The sequence below is a fragment of the Notolepis coatsorum genome (genome assembly GCF_963971535.1).
Source record: "Notolepis coatsorum genome assembly, chromosome: 3".
In the NCBI taxonomy this organism is placed as follows: Eukaryota; Metazoa; Chordata; class Actinopteri; order Aulopiformes; family Paralepididae; genus Notolepis; species Notolepis coatsorum.
In genome coordinates this window covers 34,025,091-34,049,467 of record NC_140167.1, presented here as the reverse complement: position 1 = coordinate 34,049,467, position 24,377 = coordinate 34,025,091, and the positions used below count along the sequence as shown (strand labels likewise).

General features: G+C 42.1%; 2 protein-coding genes across 6 annotated transcripts in view; one reads left to right on the top strand and one right to left on the bottom strand.

The window, feature by feature from the left end:
- Positions 1 to 12,681, bottom strand: part of acp7 (acid phosphatase 7, tartrate resistant (putative)) — a 23,960-nt gene extending 11,279 nt beyond the window's left edge. Inside the window, exons 1-6 of one of the 4 annotated variants that reach the window (XM_084310136.1) lie at positions 12,641 to 12,681; positions 11,111 to 11,251; positions 7,281 to 7,481; positions 3,892 to 4,074; positions 3,739 to 3,764; positions 2,477 to 2,574 (exon numbers count right to left, since the gene is read on the bottom strand). In XM_084310136.1, the coding sequence (XP_084166262.1) occupies positions 2,477 to 2,574; positions 3,739 to 3,764; positions 3,892 to 4,074; positions 7,281 to 7,481; positions 11,111 to 11,222 (620 nt within the window). In that variant the 5' untranslated portion in view covers positions 11,223 to 11,251; positions 12,641 to 12,681. Of the gene's footprint in view, positions 1 to 2,476; positions 2,575 to 3,738; positions 3,765 to 3,891; positions 4,075 to 7,280; positions 7,482 to 11,110; positions 11,252 to 12,174; positions 12,253 to 12,301; positions 12,599 to 12,640 lie in introns of those variants that run through there. The other 3 variants (XM_084310135.1, XM_084310137.1, XM_084310138.1) reach the window with 3 other exon arrangements.
- Positions 12,114 to 24,377, top strand: LOC311224968 (KATNB1-like protein 1). 2 transcript variants are annotated; one of them, XM_084310139.1, is made up of 10 exons: positions 12,114 to 12,249; positions 19,164 to 19,278; positions 19,429 to 19,463; positions 19,845 to 20,121; positions 20,310 to 20,425; positions 20,520 to 20,570; positions 20,665 to 20,754; positions 20,871 to 20,975; positions 21,090 to 21,183; positions 23,942 to 24,377. In XM_084310139.1, the coding sequence occupies exons 2-10, from the start codon at positions 19,171 to 19,173 to the stop codon at positions 23,972 to 23,974; spliced, it is 909 nt and encodes a 302-aa protein (XP_084166265.1). In that variant the 5' UTR covers positions 12,114 to 12,249; positions 19,164 to 19,170; the 3' UTR covers positions 23,975 to 24,377. The 2 variants fall into 2 exon arrangements, with proteins under 2 accessions (XP_084166265.1, XP_084166266.1); XM_084310140.1 differs by lacking the exon at positions 12,114 to 12,249 and having other exon boundaries at positions 19,065 to 19,278.

The following is a 24,377-nucleotide window of genomic DNA, read 5'->3' as shown; positions in this document are numbered from 1 at the left end:
CATGGCCGTTTCAATTGCCTTTTTACTTGGTCGCTCTTGAGGCTGGAAAGAGAGGAAGGAAATCCAGCTGCTGGGAGATTTGGGTTCTTAAATGGTGCTCCCCGCAGAAGAAAACAAACACTGTGGTACACATAGGTACTGTGTAGGAGAGAGAGAGAGAGTGAGAGACAGGGGTACGAGACCCCCGCTTATGCAATGCAGTGAGTTGGTGGTTGTTGATATGGGGTTCTAATATCAGGTGGCGTGGCCAAGCAAAACAGACTACTGTTAGCAGCTCCTTAATTAAGGCCAGGTGGTACGGCGAATTACAGACAGCCAGGGACGGGTCCAGGCAGGGACTGTCTGAGGATACCGGGGCCACAGAAATAGGACGGTTGTTTTATATCCTTCATGAAGCAAATGTGCGCACACGGCACGCACACACACACGATCAACTATAGCAGATGGGCTATGAATTTAACATAAGTTACACACGTCTGGGGCCTCTGAGCCTGTTAAAGCTTTGTTCTCCTCGTGCGAATATTCCAGCGGGTTGAAAACCTCAACCAAGATATCAGGGGCTAGAATTGTGGAACTGAGCGAACTGCCGGGCTAAGAAGGTGGCGTATGCATCCGGAGGAGCAGGACAAACCCCCGAGATGGAGTTAATAGACGGATAGCGGTGCAACGTTAAGTAATCTCAATATATTAATATAACTCCAGCACTTAAAACCTAAAGTCTTAAACCTAAAGTCCCTGTTAGCTCCACCAGTTAGTGTGCAACCATGTCATTTTATGGCTGTGGGTTTGACTCCTGGCGCTCGTGCAACGTTGTTTTTCATCTCTCCTCACTTTCCCGTATATTTCACCATTTACTGTCAAGTGTCAACAAAGATGAACACAAAAGAAAGTCAGGAAGAATTTTTTTCTTTTTTGCAATGACTCAAGATGAGTGAACAAAGAACAAAACAGTTCTCAAAACACAAAGTTCCCAACCGGGTGTTGTGGGGAGGGGGGGGGGCTCTCCGGGGCGAGACGATCCTTCCCAGGTCCCACTAAGTGTGTTAAGTGTTTGTTTTGGAGCACGTGAACTTGTTTAGATGTTGGTGGTTCCTGACGCCAATCCAGCCATGAGACACTGAAATAGCTCCCATCTGCTGCGATGGTACAGTGAATCGCTCTCGACAGACCAAAGTGTTTTGTACAGTGGAAAAGCTGCGGTTGACCGAGAACGCTTGTTTTTCTGAGCTTCACCCACCACCCGCCTCGCAGTTACAGTAGGCAATTGTGGATACATCTCGTCTGTGTCTGGCAGTCCCCTCCACCAAAAATTTGAAATACAGAATGTACCGTCGCCTCTCTCCAAAAATCTGTTAATAATAGTATTGCCGTCGATCACGTGTGACCTGTATGGAATGTGACGAGAAATGTACAAGAGGAGGAAAGAGTTAGGTAATGGGAAGCAGCAAGACATGTTGACTCACCGTGCGCTCGGTTAAAAAACACTGTCGTCTTTAAACAACACGCCGAATGTGTCGTACACATGTGTGCACACGCGTGTTTGTCCTGTTTGTGTACACGTGTGTGTCCTTAATAGGAGAGAACTAAGGGGGAGAGTGGAAAAAAGGGAGAGAGCTCTCGCCATGTTTTGAAGCGGTCTGAATCAGAAGTGGTATTCTCGTTTTCGTCGCAGTTTTTCATTAGTTTGGTTATACCGTACGTACTATTGCTAATTGACAAATGTGCTTTGTAGACGGGGTCATGTAATCCTGCATGTTGGCCATTTATTGGACCAAAGTTTTGATCCTAACAAACCAATGGAACCATCTCCACTCTTACTTACAAAATGCTATTTAGGTTGTCCAATCCACTGTTGGTAATTAATTGTATTATGTATTTGTTTAGTATAAAAAAGTAATATTTTGAAGACACTGAAGCAAAAAGTAAAGATCTTCGATAAGAGATGCAAATAGTATTTGTCCAGTAACAAAGTCGTTGGACTCATTGGCAAATGAAACCGTACTGATACGACATTCACTTTAGCAAAACATTTGAGTGGGAATTTATGTAAATGATTGCAAACATGATTCTTTGAGGTCAATGATGGCAAAATCGTTCCTGTAATTGTTATATACGGAAATTTGATAAGTACTGTGAAGAACTCAGTTCTGGAAAACGGTGCACCTCTTATTTCCTGATTATTATCTCCTCTTTTGTCCGATTGCGTCCTCACTTCTAATGAACAGCTCCAGGGTTCATTTAAAGCTGCCAGAGATGAGACCACCTCTCTCGGGTGGACCAGGCTGCGCTCACTTGTCGTGGATCCCAAGTCTGATTGGGCTGTTGATCACACATCCCCGAAAGATAAGGATAAATGATTTGGGGGGGGGGGGGGGGAGAGAGGGAGAGAGAGAGAGAGGGAGAGAGAGAGAGAGAGAGAGAGAGGGAGAGAGCGAGAGCGAGAGCGAGAGCGAGAGCGAGAGAGAGAGAGACTTACTATGCATACTCGTGGTTTCCAGGACAGGTCATGTAGGGAACGTAGGCCGCTATTGACTGGATCTGCCTCATAAACTCATCTCCAATCCTGGCATTATCCTGGGACAGTGATAGTAAGCCATTAATTTGAATAACAACTGACCTATATCAAGCCCCGCCCTCTTTTAATAATAGCTTGGATTTATATAGCACCTTTCAAGAAACCCAAGGACGCTTTACAAAGCAGCAAAAAAAGAGACGCATACGAGATTATGCAAAATAAATAATAATCACAATAAAGGACAGGGAGAGCCTCGGACAAAGGGAAACAGTTGTGATTGGAGGATCAAGAAAAGAGGGCAGGGCTTGATGTGGTTCAATATACCGAATAAGTGAAAACAAAGTCTATTACATACAATTCTGACATAGATGAAAATGGCATTTTGCATGGTGTGAATCACTGATGTTCAGCCAAAAGTTGTTGTTATGAATCCTATAAGTCCTTTTTTCCAGACAGCTTCAGGAATGTCCCATATATCCATACACCAAACAAACCCCAATGAAACCAGAAGCGATTATTTCTCCGATTCACTAAGGTTGGCTGTTGGGCTTTTAAAAACACTGCGGTCCGTGGCCGTCCTCTAGGCTTTCGCCGCGGCGGACATTAATGAGTGTTCAGACAGAGTTTCTTCTGCTGTTTCCCTATTTATAATATCAGTGAAGCCACAGAAAGGACTTTAGACATTCCAGCTCAAAGCACAGGATGAATTGTGGCCGTTAATTTCTGCAGTCGTGCACTCATGCGTCTAGCAATTTTCCTTCATATTTGAGAAGAGGCGTGAAAAACTCCAGGACCACACACCCATTTAAAATCATCACGTGGAGAAAAATGCGTATTTCTGCTCACAGTGATTGATTGAACTTGTGTTCCAATACAAGTACAAGTTGTTCCCGTTTTGATTCCTGAGATATTTGGGTGACATGTCCCTGATTCCGGTCTTTCAGCACACGGGATGATTGGATTTCCATAGTAATGTCAATCATAAGCTGTGTCTTACGCACAGCAGAGGGTCATTACACGTGCCGGTGATAACTCATGCGGTGAGGCGTCTTCATCTCATCTGTCACTGTGGCCTTGGGAGCATCTCCCTGGCTTTCAGGGCCTAAGCCCTTGATGAGAGAATTCCCTTTTAAACTCCCCCCCCTCCCCACTCAGTTTTAACTGGGCAACCTTTTCAACTATAGAGTTTATGATATTTTGAGAAGAATAACAAAAATCCATACCTCGTCCATATCGTAGGCAAAGTCCCCTAAAATAAAAATAAAAACTCAACATTATAATCAATAGAATACCATACAATTTTAACTTGATTATACAGTGCTGAATGGAGCGCTGGAATAATACAGCCGAGACTTTCTGTCAACGTGGCCACTTGCCTATGTGTAGGAAGACGTCGTACATGCCGAGCTGAGTCTCCTTCTGCAGACGGGCCAGAGACTGAGGGTTCTCATTGCCCAGGTCCCCGTAGAGAGCGAACCTGGGGCTAAAGCTGGCACTGTCGTTCAGAGCGGTAAAGAAGAACACGTCGCTCCAGCCGCCGTCGCCGCCACAGTGATAAACTACAATGGACATGGGGGGGTATTACGGGTACATCCACATTATTTCTTCTGAATAGATTAGATTAGATTCAAATGTATTGTCATTATCCAGCACAAGTACAGCACAACGAAAAGAGGTTTGGCATCTAGCCAGAGTGCAAATGTAACGGTAAAGTGTAACAGCAATATGCAATGTACAGTAGGGCTGAACGATTAATCGATTTTAAATCGAAATCACGATTTGGAATGATGCAATTAGCAAAAAAAAAAAAAAAAAAAAAAAAACAGTACGTTTAAAGTGGTTTTAGATTGTGTGTTGTGAAGTTTAGACTTCAGAGAGGGAGAGTAAAGTACAGAAAAAAAAGGTACCGTTGGGTACCGGTATCGATTCCCAGGTAAAAAGAAAAATGTTCAGGCTCGGTGTCACGAAAAGACCCACCGCGTAGGGCAGATGCAAGCCGCATTTTACAATAAACCTCTGTGGGGCTGCTTAAAAAAAATTATAATCGGAAATTTTATCGCAATCGCAATATCTGTCAGGAAAAAAATCGCAATTAGATTATTTCCCAAAATCGTGCAGCCCTAATGTACAGGTGATTAAACTGGCGTACATATAAATGAGTACCACTGAGTAATAATGCTAATCAGATGTATGTACAGTGATACAGGTATAAAGACCCTATAAGTCATACTGGCTAGCAGTATAACTAGTAACAGTAGGTAAGGAATATGTACAGATACACTGTATAGATATAGTATCTACAGGTATGTAAAAAGTATTATATGCAGGTATATATAAAGACAGATGTGGATAAATATATATATGGTAAATATACAGTATATACACAGTATATACAGCACTAACAGAATAGCTGCAAGCAAATGCATTAACCTAAGCAATCCCTTTAGCACTATGAAGCTGAGACTTATTTATTTGAGCTATGCTCTTTGTATTTAGTTTTTCACCCTTCTCTGTATTTCTATTACTTCTGTACTGGGGTAGAAACTTCTTATTTTATCTCTGAACTCTGTACACTACAATAGCCAATGTACTGTATGTATTGTCAATAGCTGCAGATGGCAGATAAACTGGAACATAATTCCAGTAATTTTCAAGAAAATACCCTTTCTAGAAGGTATTTTTCAACCCTCTGAGTATCCAGTGTCAACTGGATCGACTGAGTTGTCTTTTTTCCTGCACACTTGAATTGGCTGCAACTCTCCCGGCAAACGTTAAACTCAATAGGGCAACCGTGCGGCAGTCAAAACAACCTCAAAAGCAGACAAATATAAAAAAGATTTAACTGTGAAAATGTTTTGCCTTTTGCACAGTCACCCCCATTGGATTGAACTGCATGAACCGATACGATAACCTGTTTTAGGCCTGGTATCTGATACAGTAGTGGTGTATCCTTGACGACTACTACTAATATTAACACTTTCATTGCCAACAACGCTATGTCGTTTGTTCATGCCGACCGTTTATTGCCAGCAACGCTATATAGCATTTTTTTTTTTTTTTTTTTAAATGTATTAGCGATTTGAATTCATATTTCATCAATCTAGGCTCACGCTAGTGTAGCAACCTCTCTCAGAGCTCCATTGGGAAAATACCGCCCCCTATCGTCTCTCCCTGTGTAACTGCACCCCATTGGATTAGACTGGTGGAGGGGGGGGGGGGTCCAGTTTCCTCATTTTACTTTTCCGGCAAGCCATCTGAAGGATAGAAGTGATTGCAGAGCCGGAAAACAGCGTGTAATACATATTTACAGTACCCAGCACTGAATCAATAAACGCGATCGATATTTGGAATGCCGATCAGGAATTGGAATAATCTTTTTGGAGAACATCTGATCTGAGGTAAGGAATCTATTTTACCAGTCTTAGGATAATCAGAGCCGTTTTCACCTACCGGTATATATCAACGTGTCCCATGTGTGTGTGTGTTTGTGCGTGCTGATCAGGAAATGAGAGAATAGATTTTTCAGCTCCTTTCTCTAGCGTGCATAAGTACACATATACTATCGATAATCTAGCGTTTATTTGAAAATGATTCATAAATAGGCCGAAAAATTACAACGTTTGTGTATTCCAGAATATTCCAGTAAATGCCGTTTATCACGGAATCTTTATATTTTCCAGAAACTTTCAAGAAAACGAGGGCTTTTCAAAATGCTATAAAACGAAAATGAACCGATTAAAAAACAATCAGTTTCGACAATGTTGACTGCAAACAAGTCATTGATAAGCCACGGGCAGATTAGACATATAGCCATGCGTTCACAACGCTATCATTGAAGTGGGTGGCGGCATGCAAGGGGGTAAAAAGGAAAACACGGCCGGCACGGAAAGTGTTAAAGGTCCCATGTCTTATAAATTGACTTTTCCAGTGTTTAGCATTGTTTTCTAGCAATGTGGGGTTGTGTCAATGGGGTCTGTGTCTCTAATTCTCATTTTGGCTCATCAGTCCAGTCTCGAGTTCACGAGATTCTCCCTCACTGAACTAAGCCATTCTGATTTGACTCGCTCGCTGACGTGAATAAGGCACTGGTTGTAGTCACCGCCCACAATCAACAATTCGCTCAACAGAGCGAGTGGAAATACTGACACTTCCTCAAACGTGTTGACGTGGCGCGGGTGCCGACAGAGAGAGAGCAGAGAACGAGCGAGCGAGAGAGAGAGATAGAGAGAGGGATACGGAGCATTTACACTCTCTGTCGGCACTTGCGTCATGTCAACCTGTTGCAAAATATGATAGTGCACACGCACACTCCCACGCGTATTCCGATCCGTGCAATAATATTCACAGGGGTATATATTCTCATTTGAAACAAGTTACCAATGCATTGTGCCGTGGGATTATGCCCTCCCGCGGCGAAATTAATTAGTCTCCCTGTCTATCTCTCTATGTCTCTCTCTGTCTGTCAGTGCAGACTGTGGGTGACTGTCAATCAAAGCGCTTTGCGAGTATCATGGGCGGAGCCCAGCCCAAAACAGCTTGAAATCTTGAAGTGGAAAAATGCTGCTTTAGTTTAGAGTACTTGATTAGAAATACAAAACAATGAATTTTTTTGAAAGAAACCTTACAGATGTGTTCCATAGACTCACAGGAATTGTGTAACATTGCCCAAATAGTGAAAGGAATAGCAAAACATGGGACCTTTAATAATAACAACACCACACAACCAAACAAAACCAATACCAAAAACAAACTAAGTCCCACCCACCATAAGTAGAGGCTGGTTTGAGGTCTGCGAGTGTGACTCTATGGATGTACATCCTCCTCCGCTCCGGTCCAGAGTCCACAAACAGAGTAGCGTTGCCCGTGGCACTCATATCAAAGAGCCGACCCCCCCACAGGCTGTACTCCACCACGCTCTCAGTCTTATTGAAGGTGGTCCAGGTGACCTCCATGGAGCCTGGGACCCCTGGGGAGAAACATCCCATTATCCAGAATGTGAGGCAGACTGATCAGACAGGACTACTGGATTCACTTACTGATTAGGTACAGCGGTGGTTTTGATCTCCAGGCTTTGGCGAGACGTGTCCTAAGGAAAGGTGACTAAAAAGGGGAACTATTCCCATTTTCAGAATTTGAGATGTCATCAGGTATAAGGTCTGGAGCTGCTTCATAGATAATGCATTGGGAAAGATAGTAAAAGTGACACAGAGCATCCTGTTTCACTACTATAGAATAAAGCTCATTTGGATATATAGTAATTTGGGTCCTCAAATTCTGTCTCCCATTCATTGTCAATGACCAGCTACTGTACTTCTGAATGACTATGATTATGAACTATGTTTGAGATTAGAAAAGTAGAGCCTGCACATATCCACGGTGGTAATCAGGTGCAGGGACAGACAGAAGAGCAGCTCCCACTAAATGATTATTGAAAGATCCATGATTTGATCACCTAAGGATCTTCATCGCTTCAAATGTCTAGTCAGACAAATTACTATTCACAACAACGACTTGGCCAAGAGGCCAAATAAAAAAGAATACATAAAATCAAATCAAAGTAAAAAACTAAACAAAAATAAAATATAGGCCTATATATATTGGACAAGCAGGAATGCAGAAATACATAGACATTATAAGCACATTTAAAAAACACACATTATATTACAGATAAACCCGACACAGTAGTCATGAAAACAGGAGCAGATTCACATGATCAGAGATTTACAGGTAGAGTCTGTAACGCTGTCAAACCACCAAACAGTCCTCTAGCCAAACGCCACCAAACATCCCTCTACCCAAACGCCACCAAACAGCCCTCTACCCAAATGCTACCAAACAGCCCTCTACCCAAATGCTACCGAACTTGCGCCCTCTACCCAAATGCCACCAAACAGAGCACCTCTTGTTTTTGTTTTTAGGTGTCTTTGCTTTGGTTTGATTTGTGGAGTGAATTTGATGTGGGTATACAGGAGGGGCTGCTGCTGCTAGCCAGCCAGGTGTGGCCAGCAATACAAATGCCTCCCCTGGCCTATACCCATTCAAATCCAACCTGCACATCAAAACAAAACAAAGAAATGTAAACAAAGAAATGTAAACAGTGCAATACCAAGAGGGGCTCTTTTGCCTAGACTAGAGGACGCTGTTTGACAGGATTACAGATTCTACCTTTAAAGGGATGTGAAACACCAATATTAGAATCAATAGTATGTTATTATATACATATATAATGTGCAATATGAATTCACAAATCTAAAAAGAATCACCTTATTTAACTATTTCTTTGAAAGCTGTTGCACGCTGCTATTTTTTTACTGTGACGTCACCAGAATAGTAGGCCCACACCACTGTAGACTACTGTAGGTTTACACAGTAGAAAGCATACAATTAACTTTAAGGACTGAAACTGATCTCAAATAAATTATTACAATCAGATGGAGATATGAAGTGATTAGCTAATTATATAGCGGTTCATCCTATCATGCTTTCTAGGAAAATTATTACAAACCCTTCTAATACAAGCAGTCTGCACGGGCAACTACTCTATCACAACATGTCAAAAGCAATTGCCATCACAGCATGTGAGTCGCCTTCAGCTATCAGAGGCCATCCCCTCACTCCCCTAGTATAGCCAGGCGAGGCGCAGAAGGGAGAGGGGGCTTGGGCTCAGGGATCAGGCCTGGGACTGAACTGAGCAGCCTCTGGGGAATCATTTAATAAAATATCTCCACTTTTCCACAAGATTCACACGGACCACAGTGGAGGTTTTTACGTGTCCCGTGCTTCTGTGATTGCTATCCCCTTTGCGTTCACAGAATGTGGTCTGTGTCAATTTCATGGAAAAGTGGAGATATTTGATCAAATATACATTTTCAGACAAAACCGCAATAGGAATTTGATACTATATGACAAAGGCTGACCCCAAGTCACAGCGGTAAATTATTGGGAGAGTACACACAGAGCACGGCAAATTAGAATGCCGTGGGGCTGAATGCCTCCTAGGATTTGCATTGGGTGGCATCTATGGCTGGCATATGGAATACATGCAATGTATGGAATATCAGCCGTCCTTTACATCCAGCATCAAGCAATGAACAGTGAAATTAACTACTAGGCCTATATGCCATGGATTATAAAGTGGTATATACAATTACACCAGCTAACTCTTTAACAACAACTTGAGCGTTTTTTTGTTTACTTTTTTCAAGTGTGTTCCTAAGCAGAAGTCACTAACAGCGGCCCATTCATGTGACATCAGTGGCATGTTACAAGTGGCATGGCTGCGCCCTGCTGGTAAAAACGGGAATTCATTTTGGGATATTCTTCCAAAGCAAGCCTATTTAGAAGAACATTAAATGAAAAATGTTGTTGGCACTGGCAGTGTGTCATATTATCTCACAAGAGTCCATTATTTATCCATGTTATTATGCTCTAGTGTTTCATTGAACTTTTAGCGTTTCTTTCTTTCACGGTGGTACAGTAAACTGGAATGAGATGCCCCTAATTGTACGCAGTAATTCACTTTTGTTGGCTTTAATTGGCTGTATGAGAAATCTCCTATTGGAGGGACAGGTCTACTCACTGATTTTGGTGATGAGGCAATACTTGGGTGGCCACAGGACTAAGAGCCACGTTACTAAGAGCCACAGGACTAAGAGCCACGTTACTAAGAGACACAGGACTAAGAGCCACAGAACTAAGCCACAGGACTAAGAGCCACAGGACTAAGAGCCACGTTACTAAGAGCCACAGGACTAAGAGCCACGTTACTAAGAGCCACAGGACTAAGAGCCACAGGACTAAGAGCCACAGGACTAAGAGCCACAGGACTAAGAGCCACGGTACTAAGATACTAAGAGCCACATGACTCCTTACTTTCTGTATTTCCTCTCTCCTCTTAATTTCCTTTCTACTTCTTCTAAATATCCTTCTAATATCCTTTTTTTTAACACCCTATGCTTTTTCTTTTGCTGCAGGACAGGAACCCTCTGAAAAACTGCATTTTTGCTAAGTAGTATTAAAGTATAAAAGTATAGTATAAAAAAGTATGGTGTTTGTATGCTTTTCTTCCTGTTTAAATAAAGGAAATTACATGTATTCTTTAAAAACAAGTATAAGACTGTCCCACTGTTGCAGTGGTACACAACACATGCATATTATTAAATTGTTCCACTTCATAAAATGGTCAATATCATAATTGTATTATTTAATCATTTGCCACGACACTTGCACATTTGTTTGGTGTACTATCACAGAAGAAGCTTATGAATTGAAACTACAAAAAAAAAATCCCCAGAGTAATAAATGATTGAAACCCATTTGAACTCTTAAAATCGCAATGTTGTCGATACAAGTGAAAATACGGTAGCGTGAAAACAAATCTTGAAAAAAGCTGGATTAAATAGCCTAAATTAAATTAAATGATCTCATCCCTTGGCAGATTATTTTATCTACTAGTTTCAAGAAAAGGAAGAGTGTATGACTCATTCTAACATTGAATTGTTTGTTAAAATGTAGATTATTATATATATATATATATATATATATATATTATTATTTTTTTTTTTTTTTTTAAATGAAGACAGATCAAAGACCTACCTGGATACGACAGGTGCACCTGCTCTGGTTGGGTCCAAATGGGAGGAACACCCAGGACCAACAGGGGTGCAAGGCTCAACAACAAGGCACGGAGAGCATAGACAGACACCATCTTCGAAACTGGGCTACTGCAGCAAGGTCCTGAGGGGAAGAATGTTACAATTCACATTAACACAGGAAATACAGGCTGCTCCTGCTGTCACATGATTATAGCAGGGCCTTGTATCAAAGATCATGTGATGGTGATAGGCCTAACTGTATCAACCATAAAAAATGCAGAACAGTGGACTCTGTCTCTTTTGGAACAATATGAAACAACTGAACAAGCCTTGACCTAGGTAGTCAAGATAATTCTCTTTTACACAGTCACACTGTTATTGCCCGTCTCTGGTGAGGAACTCTAAATCAGTCAACCAGACTGATGAAACAGCAGATGCAGAAGTAGCAGAGTCAGCAAGAGCTGCATGGAAAGGGATGATGTGTCAATAAAAGCAGCTGATTAGTTTGCACCCAGGGAATAACTACTACTGAGCAACTGCCATGAAGTGGAACACACGCAGGCAGCCTTAAACTTTAAGTGGTGTGGAAGAAAGCAATCTGTAGACTACAGGACACACCATTAGCTTATTCCAAGTACTTGGTTAGAAGTGAACGTTGATGAGGTGGCTAACGTCAGTACACTATGGCCACTGTTTGGGTGACTTGGCTTTGATAGGATGTTTGGATTTGAATTTGGTATCAACAGCATCTGAGTCGCTAGAGGGCGCACATTACACCGACTGCACACGCATGAATAGGATGCTCCCATTGTCAGAGAGGTACTAGCTATGAATGAATGAATGAATGAATGAATGAAAACTTTATTAACAGATTGCAGAATGGGTACAGTGCAGTACAGCTCAATACATACAATTGTTAAGGGGATGCAGACCAGAGAAAGACTTTCGTCTTGTTTCCACCAGGGTCCCCCACTATGACTCATGAGTAGAAAATAAATGGACTGTTGTCTGATGATGAGTCGACATTTAACACAACAATAATAAGAGAAGCAGCGATCCTCTTACCCCTATGGAGTCTTCTACCATTACCACCGCTCGGGTACTAACTTAGCAGAAGAAGGAAGGAAGCAAGGAAGCAAGGTGAGAATAATATTCAGCCTGAATGCAAACTTAAAAACGATTCGGCTAACACCTCGTTGTTCTTAAATAAGATGTCTGCAGCTCAATTGTAGAATGTCTTGGCATTTCTTCTAACACGGGGACGTGTTTCATTCTGATGCGAGGTACTGTAGCCCGACTGCAGCACAAGCGCCTCTTGTTTTGACAGCCGATAGTTCAACGTTTGTTCAATGTCTTACCCCTTGCTAAATTAGCCACCGCTATGCTACTGCTAGAAAGCAAACGTTGTTCATTCAGTCTCTGAAAGCAAGTGATAATAAATCATGTATATTGAATAAAGCTAAGGACTTCTAGAACCAGTTGGCAATGTTATGCGAAACGATTGGGCGGGGGGGAATAGCTCAATACTCACAACAACAGCCAAGCTGCTTGGCTCGCGGACAAAACGGTTCCTGGTACGTCATTGTTATGGATTGTGGGTAATAGAGGCCTTGCAGGGAATGTGTGTAGTTCTCTTTCTTTCATTATGGCTAGAGTAGTAGAGTGGCTGCCTCAGCCTGCCTGTAACCATTGGTAACGACTTTCAAAAGAAAATGCATAATTATTTCTGTGCAGTGCTAGAGTAGGTAAATACTGGAAAAGCATTTCAGTGACTAATAATACACAAAAAAAATTGATATATTTCCCATACTGATTGAAAACTTGAATTGCAGCCACAGTATATCAACACATGGCAACCGTTGTTTTCTACATAGCAACCATTGTCTCTTCCATTGCCATATACAAAACAATGGTTGCTATGTTACAGGCAGCCATGTTGGAAGACAGAACTACACAAACATTATGTGCAAGGCCTCATATTGATCATAATGGGAAAAAAAGAGGAATGTTTTCAAACTACAGACAAAGTACAAACTAAACTTTCCTCTTTTTTTCCTACAATAGCAAGATTTACCTGTGATTTACCCCATTGTAGCCACCCATTGAAGATAAAACTAAAGTATTACAGCCAAACTGTATTGTGTAGGTTTATAATCTTTGATGGAGGTATATATAATTTAATTCGTATACTGTTACAACCAGTTTTCAAGAAATTTTGTCTTATACCGTAATCTTGCCATGGTAACTACTACAGCACCCATAAGCCTTTCCAATCTTTGACCAATCACAAGAGCACAACTACTTTGAGGTTTATATCCCTTGTCATTCTCATTGGTTATTGCGGCATTCACTGCCATCTGTTTTCATTGAAGCCATGAATACAATGTACAAAACATAAAAACTACAGGGTTTAAAAACAAATTACCGGTAGTCATGTTTGATTGATTGATTGATTGAAAACTTTATTAACAGATTGCAGAATGGGTACAATACAGTACAGCTCAAAACAAACGATTTGCTACGAGGATGCAGACCAGAAAAATACTTTTGTCTTGTTTACATCAGGGTCCTCCATTTTCAATTCACCAGGACATTTATGACATACAGTACTTTTTTTAGATCATAAAATATATACTGTACATCCGAAGGGGAAGAAACTGTACATTGGAGGGGGTTGGGTGTGGGGGGGGGGGGGTATTTGGACATTTACCGGGGCCAGTTTCTAATTTCAGCCACCCGTGTGCTCTTTGAGAGCGGTTTTGAAGGAGGGTAGGGATTCACATTCTTTTATGGCTGTGGGTAGGGCGTTCCACATTATTGTGGCATAATTGCATAATTGCGTGTTAAACGTGCTTAGTCCCTTGTTTGAGCCGAATCTGGGTTGAACATGATTTGTGGAACTCCCTCTGGTGTTGTGGTCATGGAATTCACTGACCTTTGGGAAGTATTTCGACATGTACATGGGTATCTTAGTGATGTAGTGTATCTTGTAGACCAGGCCCATTGCAACTTGCTGTACTCTGTCGTCTACTCTAAGCCATCCTAGGTTTGTCAAAATGGGTAGGGGTAAGGTGGGTTTTAGGAGTAAGACCAAGCAGTAGTCTGACCAGTTTGTTTTGTGATGTTTGTAGCCTGTGATGTTCGGGCCTTTGAGGTGCTTTGGTACCATGAGATGCAAGCATAGTCGTAGTACCCTTGAACGAGTGCTCCTGTTAAGAGTCTTCAAGGTATTCTTGTTTACCAGAGAGGAGATCCGGTACAGGAATCTTGTTCGTTGGTTGACTTTTTTATTACATTGGTTGCCATTTTGTCACAGGAAAGATTTGCCTCTAGGATGGAACCCAGGTAGGTAATTTCATCTTTCCTTGTGACAATATTGTCACCCACTGTAACAGAAGCCGTAGGCCTTGCTGAGTTTGCTATTTGATCCATAGAGAATGGATTCTGTTTTACCCAGGTGTAATGATAGTTTATCAGCGATCCAGGTGCAGATTCTGCCGAGTTGCAGTCACAAGCTGATGACATGTCATTTGCATAAATTAGGAACAGTAAAGGTCCTAGTATGCTTCCTTGTGGAACACCACAGCTCACTGGGAGGGGCAGTGTACCGTTCACCTCCACCATCTGTTCTCTCCCCTCTAGGTAGCATGAACTATCAAAACATCATGTTTGATGTGGTCGTTCAAATAGAGAAGGCATGTGTCAGTGGAATGGGATGTTCTGAAGCCAGATTGGAATTTGTAGATTAGCTTTATTTCTGCAAGGTACTTTTCGAATTGTTCGTAGACTATTTTTAACTAGCTCCAGCACAGCTGTGTCTCGCTTCCAAGCCTGCTTCTGCTTCTGCTTCTGCTTCTGCTTCTGCTTCTGCTTCTGCTTCTGCTTCTGCTTCTCCTTCTCCTTCCACTTCCCCCTGAGAGGAGCTTCTATCCCAGGCTTTATCCTGGAAGCTCCTCCTACAGAGACAAACAAATCACAATCAATCAATTAAGTAATACAGACATTATTTTACACCTTAAATAATTCTGTACAACATGGATGTATCACTCCATCTACCATCACAAAACACTAAACGGTGTTTAGGGCACTTCACAAGTCTATTCCCTTCTCATAATACTCTACCACACTTGGTTCCTTCCAAATCTCTCCTCCAGAAAAGGCTTTGGCCTCTCCCAGTTCTGGTTGGGCAGCCAGAGATTCTACATGGAACCAAGTGGGAGCACAGACACATATAACAATTTATATACAAATAACATGTTATGATTTAACAGAAGGTTTGTCTTCTGTGCCTGGGTTCTACCAGTACCTACCATATTTGGGGACGTGTCCCTGTTTTATGGAGAGGTTTATTATGTGGGTGATGGTGGCTGCTGAGTCTCTGAGGAATTTGGAGGGGATATTGTCATGGCCAGTGGCCTTGTTAGGTTGGAGGGCACTCTGTTTTTTTAACACCTCATCTGTTGTTACCATTTCGAGGTTGAAGTCGTCTTTGCGAACCCCTAGGTTTTTGTAGAAGGCTAGGATGTGTTGCTGTATCCAACCAACTTACAGAATGACCTCCTAGACCCTAATCAGTCAGGCTTCCGGACTGGCCACTCCACAGAAACGGCCCTCATTGCGGTCACAGAGGCACTTCACTTAGCAAAAGCGAAAGGCCTCTCCTCTGTCCTGATTCTCCTAGACCTATCTTCAGCCTTCGACACAGTCAACCATCAGATCCTCCTCACGTCTCTCGCAGGAATGGGACTGGCTGGCTCTGCGCTGACATCATGCCTCAATGACCGCTCCTACCAAGTGTCATGGAGAGGGACCCTGTCAGCCACCCGCCCCCTGCGGACGGGTGTCTCCCAGGGCTCGGTCCTACAGTAGGACCCCTTCTCTTCTCCCTCTACACTAAATCTCTGGGTAACATTATCACGTCTCATGCCTTCTTGTATCATTGCTATGCCGATGATACTCAACTCTTCCTCTCCTTCCCTCCCTCAGATATCCACGTCTCTGAGCGGATCTCTGCCTGTCTGTCTGACATCTCCGCCTGGATGACGGCCAACCACCTCAAACTGAACCTAAGCAAAACAGAATTGCTCCACCTGCTGGCCAAATCCTCCCCCCTGACCAACCTTTCCATCACAGTCGAGAATGCAGCTGTGACCGCGTCCCCGACCGCCAAGAACCTTGGTGTTGTCCTCGACGACCAGTTGAACTTCTCCGTTCTTCACATCGCAGCGACAACCAGAACCTGCAGATTCCACCTGAGCAACGTCAGAAGGATCCGCCCTTCCTGACAAAAGAAGCCACCCAACTCCTCATCCAATCAACAGTCATCTCCCGCCTCGACTACTGCAACGCACTGCTTGCTGGCCTCCCGGCCACTGCCACCAAGCCTCTTCAACTCATTCAGAACGCAGCGGCCCGCCTGATCTCAAACCTATCGAAGTCAGCCCATGTCACCCCACTTCTTAGGGACCTGCACTGGCTCCCCATTGCTGCACGAATCCGCTTCAAGGCCCTCGACCTGGCATACCGTGCGGCAAAGGGAACCGCTCCCGCCTACCTCCGGTCAATGGTCTCTAAATACATACCCTCAAGACCCCTACGCTCTGCATCTTCTGGTCGTCTCAGACCCACTCCTATCCGAGCTCCGGGAGGGTCATCAAGGAGAAGCCGCCTTTTCTCAGTCCTTGCCCCACAATGGTGTAATGAACTGCCCACCCCAGTTAGGACAGCCGAAACCCATCCATTCTTTCGCCGTCGACTAAAGACTCAATTCTTCAACCATTATCTGAAATGAAAAAACAATAAAAATGAAAAAAGTCTACTGTCATGCACTTGTCCTAATAACTAACCTACACTGTAGCACTCAACACTTGTGCTAAAAAAAAGTGTTATTCAGCTGATAGAGTTGTACCCTTCCTGATGACTTGTCATACAGAACTTGTAAGTCGCTTTGGATAAAAGCGTCAGCTAAATGACTAAATGTAAATGTAGTTTATTAACCAGTGTTGTGGCTATGTTTGTAAAGAATATGTTTAAGTAATTCGCCACATCCAGCTTGTCTGTGATGAGAGAGTGTTTTCTGTCTTCATGTTGATGTTTGTAAATCTGGTTTTCAGTTTTTTACTGCAGTCTAGCTGGTTGTTGAGTAATTTCCAAAGCTCACAGGGTTTGTTTTTGTTTTCCTCAGTTTTATCATTGACGAAATTTCTCTGTGCAGATTTGATCATGGTATTTACATAGTTTCTTAGCCTGTTTCGTTGTTGTTTGAGTTTAACCACGTGGGCTTGGAGATCACTGTTGAAGCTTTTGGCAAGCTTTGACTGACTTTTATGAAGTTCAGAGCATCAGATGTAATCATTAGTATATAATTCCAATATTGTGGGCGGCGGTAGCGCAGCGGACTAAGCGTCAGTCTACCACCGCAGAGACAGTGGGATCGAATCCAGCTGCGGTACCTCCGGCTTGGTCGGCCGTCCATACTAACACAATTGGCAGTGTCAGCGGGTGGGAAAGCCGGTGGGGTGGGTCCTGGTCGTTGTAAACAGCGACTCCTACAGTTCGGTCGGGGCGCCTGCACAGCGAGGGAAGGATCTGGGGGAGGTACTGTAGTGTGACCCTTCCACACGTTACACTCCCCCAGTGAGAGTGCGCTGCCAGGTGAAAAAGAAGCGGTGGTCTGGCTACACATGTGTCGGAGGAAGCATGTGATAGTCTCCGCCCTACCAGACCGACGGTAGGGGGTAGAGTGCGCAACGACCAGGAAGGGGATTGGGAGTTGGCATAACGACTAACATTGGGATGGGAGGAAAAACGGAAAAAGGAGGGGGAAAAGATAATACAAAAAATAATAATAATAATTCCAATATTGTGCTATGTCTGTTGTTTTGATTTCGTAACATCATCCTTGCAGTTCCGCAGTGTTCGCTGGAGACCGGGTCTCAAATGCAATTAACCCTTTCCCGGACAGATGTAGTTTTTCATTAGGTGGGTAGACTGTAAAATGTAAAAATGCGGATATCATTTAATTATGCCCAACTCTGCTCCCGTCAAATGTCAGACCAATTGAATAAGTGGAAGCATATAAACCTGTTACCTTGAGAAACTTTGATGGTAAAAAGACCATGGGCAAAAATGTGTCCAGAACCAGGCAGGTCTTAAAACTATCACATGACTCCCCAGGTCTATAGCCTACTTGGAATTGTCAACACTTGTATAATAGAATGCAATTAAATGGTAGCTTTACAGATTGTGGGTAGCCTCATAGCCTACAGTCAGTGGTGGAAAGTAACTAAGGATCTTTACTCAACTACTGCACCTTTACTTTCAAGGTACAGTATTTTTATTTTAGGGAACTTTGTACTTTTACTCCACTACATTTATCTGAACCAATCAGTTAGTTACTTTGGGGGGGGGGGGGGGGGGGAGATAGAAAACATGGCAAACATTATGTCAACTTCAAGAGGATGTAATCAGAACAGCATAACTGGACCACACACCACTTTAACATAACCTTTAGAGGTCAATGGGTCGAGGATCAAATGCTCCACTGCCTACAACACAGCAAGTAGTTTCAAGTTCGAGTTTCAAGTTTCTTTATTAGTTGTCGTCATACAGAAATACAGAATACTTTTGCATGAAATGCTTCTTTCTGTTTTGCTCCTGAGAGTGCTAGATAAAATAAGATTGTGTAAAATAGTATAAGTATAAAATAGAAAGTCAAGTACGTAACCAAGTGTAAACAAAAAAAGAATTTCAATATACAGTATATGTACAGTCTATACAATGCAGGATACAGTACAGTGTAGAAATGGTGAGGTATAGACGACTAACTTAGATCATTCTGATGACTTGTTTACACTATAAACACCAAATAAGGCTGGAGGCGTGAACTAGGCCTATATCAATATTGCTTATCCACAGCACCTTTTCAAATATGAAGAGAAACAACATCCCACCATTAAAACGTTTATATCTCTCCAACTCTTCCTCACAATATGTTGATAGCCTGCCACTGCATAATGGTGCCGTGTGTTGATTGCGAGATGCTCTTTCTCTAGGTCTGCCATGGACTCCAACAGTGAGGAGGGGGAGTATCAGAACCTTGAAGACGCCTTGCCTCGGGCTATGGTCCACTACGAAGTGAGCTACTCTCATGGGAGGAATGCAAACGAGGTGAGCTGAGCTGGGACTGGTTCAAGGCAGCCACAGTGAGAGGACAGAGTCGGAGGACTCTGCGTTACTGATCTTTTACTAGTTGAAAATACTTTATATGGCATTGTGGTTGCTGCATTTTAACCCTTTTAATGTTCTACCTCACTTTAGGGGGACTATGGTAAAAAGGAGGACTTTAAAAAGAGGTAGGTCTGGATTTGTGGTCGTATTAAAGGGGCACTTCACCGGGAAAAACAACGCTGTTTTGCACATACGCTCACACTTTTCCCAAGGCTCTAAACTGTTTTGTTTTGATATTTCATTGAGAGTTAATGACTTTGAATATCTCCTCCTGTGATGTCATCAGAGAATCATTGTGTTGTGTTAATTACAGCTCAATGAAAAGAGATATGGATCACAATAGAGATAGCTATTTCGCCTTGGGATATGTGTGAGATTATGCGCAAAGCAAATCGGTCCCTTTAAGAAAAGGCCTACTAGCGAGTACTTAGTCTTGATTCAATTTGAGACATTAGATTAGATTAGATTTCGTGAATAGCTTTTCATAGTTTCTCTCTGTTACTCAGATGTCCAGCTGGTCGGACTGCCACCAACCCCGGCAGACAAAAGCGAGTGGTGTCGTGTAAGAGGAAGACCCATCATGTGACAGTGGCTCGGAGGAAGCCTGCGGTGCCTGGGAGGACCTATGATATGGCCAACAAGGAGAATGATATGGCCTGTACGCAGGATATGGACCAGGAGATATTCTACATGGACCCTTGGGAGTTCCCACCGAATGTCAACAACAGCTCCAAGACTGGTGGAACCAGTTCTAAACACACAGAGTGTGTCATGCTCACAGAGGTCAGAAATGGAATCTCCGTACAAGACCACGTTTCTGTTCTTTGTGCGGGGCTGCGTTATGTGATTTATTGAAGTGGTATAATGCATGTGAAAGTATCTCAGTCTAGCGGGGTTGCGTTCACAGTATGATTTATTGAAGTGGTATAATGCATGTCAAAGTATCTCAGTCTAACGATGTTGCCCTCCAGCTCTCCAAGGATCACAGCACAATGACTAACGTGCTCTTTGGACGAAACCTGAGGTTGAAAGTGGCGTTGACGCTGTGGCGAAGGAATGTTGGGGAACTGTTGACATACTTACTGAGGTACTCCGTCCTATTCTTTTGTTGTTGTCGACTTTAGCTGTTTAACTTTCAGTCATTGCAGCTCAAAATGATCATCGAAACTTTCCTTCTGCAGAATCCAAGATATTGGTGTTTTTGTGGACTTTCTTCCAATGATAACCAAAAGGTAATTGACTGGGTGCTGCTTAGTAATACAGATACAGTAATTGACAAAAATGAAAAGTATGAAAATCTGATCTTATTTATTGTTTTCACCTCAGCATTACAGAGGACTCTCCCAGATTCGACATCGGCTGTTGCGTTGATGTCTTTCCATTAGTGAAGAAGGTTCTCGCCCATCCATACGAAGAGTGAGTCTTATCTGTAACAAATCATCTCTTTCAAGACTATTTCATTCAAATAACATTTAAGACGAGACGCTGTTGTTTTTTAAATACATTTTTATATTTATCTTTTGCTCTACCAGGTATCTTATTGTCGGTTTAAAATGGATTCAGGCTGTTTTGAAAAACTGGTGGGAGGAACTCTCTACGAGTGGCTGCAGTGGAGCAACAAATTCTCCGTTGGACGAGTAAGTACTGGAGCTGCCCGTTGTTACACTGTAAGCTTTGAGCCGGAGATGTGTGTGTTCCTGCTCAGAATGGCAACTATGTGGTGACTACATGTCTCTAATTTTGTTTTCAAGACATTTCCAAGTCTTCAATCAGCATCTGTTGGAGTTATGGTGCCAGCAGCCTTTTCTGAAATCGCTTCCAGGAACTGCAGGGGACATGGCAAAGGTAAGTGCTGCATAGATAGAATATACATACAAAAATACATTGATGTGGTCAATTAAATACCTCATCCATTGTATTACAGATGATTTGTCTGATGATAAAGACATTCAGAGACAGTGTTGTAATGTAAACTATACGCACAGGCAAACATGCTGATACGTACATTTCATATGTGCACTTCAGATGTCAAAATCTCACTGTTCAGAGCTATATTGTACGCCGCTGTATACTGCTCACCTGATGATTGAAATTCTTTATTAGGAATAACCCCTTGAGATATAGCATCTCGTTTACGTGGGGCTCCTAGACACAATACAATGTATGCACCCCCCCCCCCCCCCCCCAAAAAAAAGAAAGAAAAGAAAACATTAGACAACGAAACAGAATCTACAACAACAAAATCAACCAAGCAATAACAAATATACAAAACAAGTAAACCAACAGACGAGATGACAAAATACAAAGGATAAACAAAACAACAAAACATAAGTCAAGCAAGGATAGGAATGGATCATTAATTCGAAAAGATCAGTCATGAATGTCATAAAAGTCATGATAGTATGCAGTATATTTATAGTTACTCGTCATTAATTATAAACATGTACATGTACTCTCATAATAAGAAGACAGCGCATTTTTTATTATTAATTAAAATATCAAATGGAATGGAGTGTTGAAAGTGTAAGTACAATAAAATAGAGTTGGCTAGAATGTCTTAAATAATAATTGGAAGAATATGGAGCCAAGTACTGTTTTTGTGATGGATCATGGTTTATGTGGGTTTTATTTTAGGTTATTACATAGCGTTTTAACATTCGCCAAAATGCTTGATTGTGATTGGACAATAGCGCTTGGTTGCCCGTAGCAGCGGTCAATTATTTCTCGATAATTCACTGCTGCTACGGGCAACGCGCAATAATGACCGTTGTTAGGGGCAACAGAGCGCTATTGACCAATCACAATCAAGCATTTTGATTGCAGTCACAAAAGCTAAGCTTTACCGGCTGCACTACATCAGGTGCAATCAAGTCCACACACCTGCCGGCGATGACCGAGGAGCAACGGAACAACTGCATTTGCATTTGATCTTGTCTTGTCGATGGTGTAAAATGAATTACGTATATTGTTAGTAAGTTAGCCTTGTAATAAGCGGGATAATGTATATCTATACTCAGTCATTGTCGCAAAATAATTGACCTTCACTGCGTTTAGTTCCAGAACGCAGTGTCGGTCGATTATTTTGCGACAATGACCTCGTAGCTATACATTATCCCTTACTTATTCTAGTGTGCTTTGGATGTATTTTTGGTTTTCTCTGGTGAGCTGTCAATCACCAGACACCAGTTAATTGCCATGCGGCATGGCAGGTGTGTGGGCTTGATTGCCACCTGATTGGTGTCAGGTGTGCAGTGCCTTTAAGTAGGCTTGGTTGACTGTGTTCGGATGCTTGTCTATTTCATGTTTTCCCTCAATAGTAGGAGTATCCCAAGCTCATGCTTCTAGGGTTTTCTCTGTCTCTAGTGCTATTGTTTTTCTTGTTGTTTTCAACTGCATGGCAGTGGTGGTTATTTGGGTTTTTCCCCCCAGTTTTTTTTCCTACAGCTTTTATTTTGATTTATTTTATTCTTGTGTTTTCCCCCACCCTCGCTCAGCGATTCCAGTCCCTTTTTTGTGTGTGTCTGCATGTGTGTCCTACACGTGAATACTTTCGACAACAAAAGTTTGTTTCCGCGTGCGAGTTTTGCGCTCTGATTGGCCAGGTCATGTGACATGTGCGCCAATCGTGGGACAGCAAGTTCTGCGCCTATTTCCGGGTCCAACAGCCTGCAAACTACCTGGCGTTCTATCGCCATGCTCTAAGACAAACTCTAACCTTAACCAACTTCGAAAGAGCGCCTAAGCTTAACCAGTGGTCCCACGATTGGGCGTACATGTCACATGACCAGAAATGACCTGGCCAATCAGAGACGCGGAACTTTTGTTGTCAAAAGTATTCAGGCGTGTCCTACACCCCCCCCCCCCAATCCTGACAGTTTTAGATATTGCGGATAATTAAAATTAGTACATTAAAAATCAAAAACATTTAACCAGTGGTCTTCTTACAGTGGGAAAGGGCACATTTTGTACATTACACAATGATGAGTTATAAAATGGCATCCAAGAACAAATCTGCATAGTTTGTTGTAAACTGTAAGGAGAGGAATGAGATTAGTTTTGGATGCAACCTGATAAACAACATCTGCATAATCCATTATTGGTAAGATGAGTTGAAGTACAAGCTTCTTTCTAACAGAAAAAGTAAGACAGTTTTTGGAACGTTAGAGAATACCCACACTAAGATACATTTCCCTCACAATATTATCTATGTGACACTTAAATGAAAATTTGGACAGGAAAAACAGCATGCAAAGACTAAATGTGGCTTATAATGATGCTCTACGACTGTCCTTGTGTGTACCTAGATGGCACAGTGTCTACATTTAAGGCACTTGTAAGAAACCTTATGTACAGGTTTATGTGTAGATTAGATGACTCATTGAACAGTGTTATTTTGGCCTTAATTAATCCTGTCAAAAGTAACACCAGGTTCAACTCTATCTCTGTATTTTTGATGCCAAGAATTGTTGTTTTTACAGTTTTGTATTGTATTGTTGTACTATGTTTTTTTTCTATTGATCATCCTAAGTGTCTGGAATAAAGTTGAATTGAATTTAATTATTTTGCATGGAATAATTCTAAATATTCAGTTTGTTTTCCTCAGGACATTGATTGTTTCTCGTCACAACTAACCTGAGGGAAAGGAAGAGCCTCTTGATGAATTCATCATGTAGCAGCCTCAGCAAGTCACAACATGCTACAGAAGAAGATTTCAATGGATGGAACTCTTTAATTCTGAAATATTGAAACTATACTTCAAGTGAAACGTACCACTGTTCTGCTGCTATTTTACCACTGTCCTGCTTTCATCCTAGTGGCACAGGACTGTAATTATACAGTACAGGACACAAAATGATTGAACTCCTACTGTTTTATGGAGTGAGAAAAAAATCCTGTCATGAGATCAAATCTGTGGCACTAATTGCACTAATTGTAATGTAAACCAGTACATGTAGCATTGATGTTTACAATTGCCGGGGCAAAGAGTATAATGACTTGAAAGAAAATACTGTACTTTTTTGAGAATTAAAATGTAAATT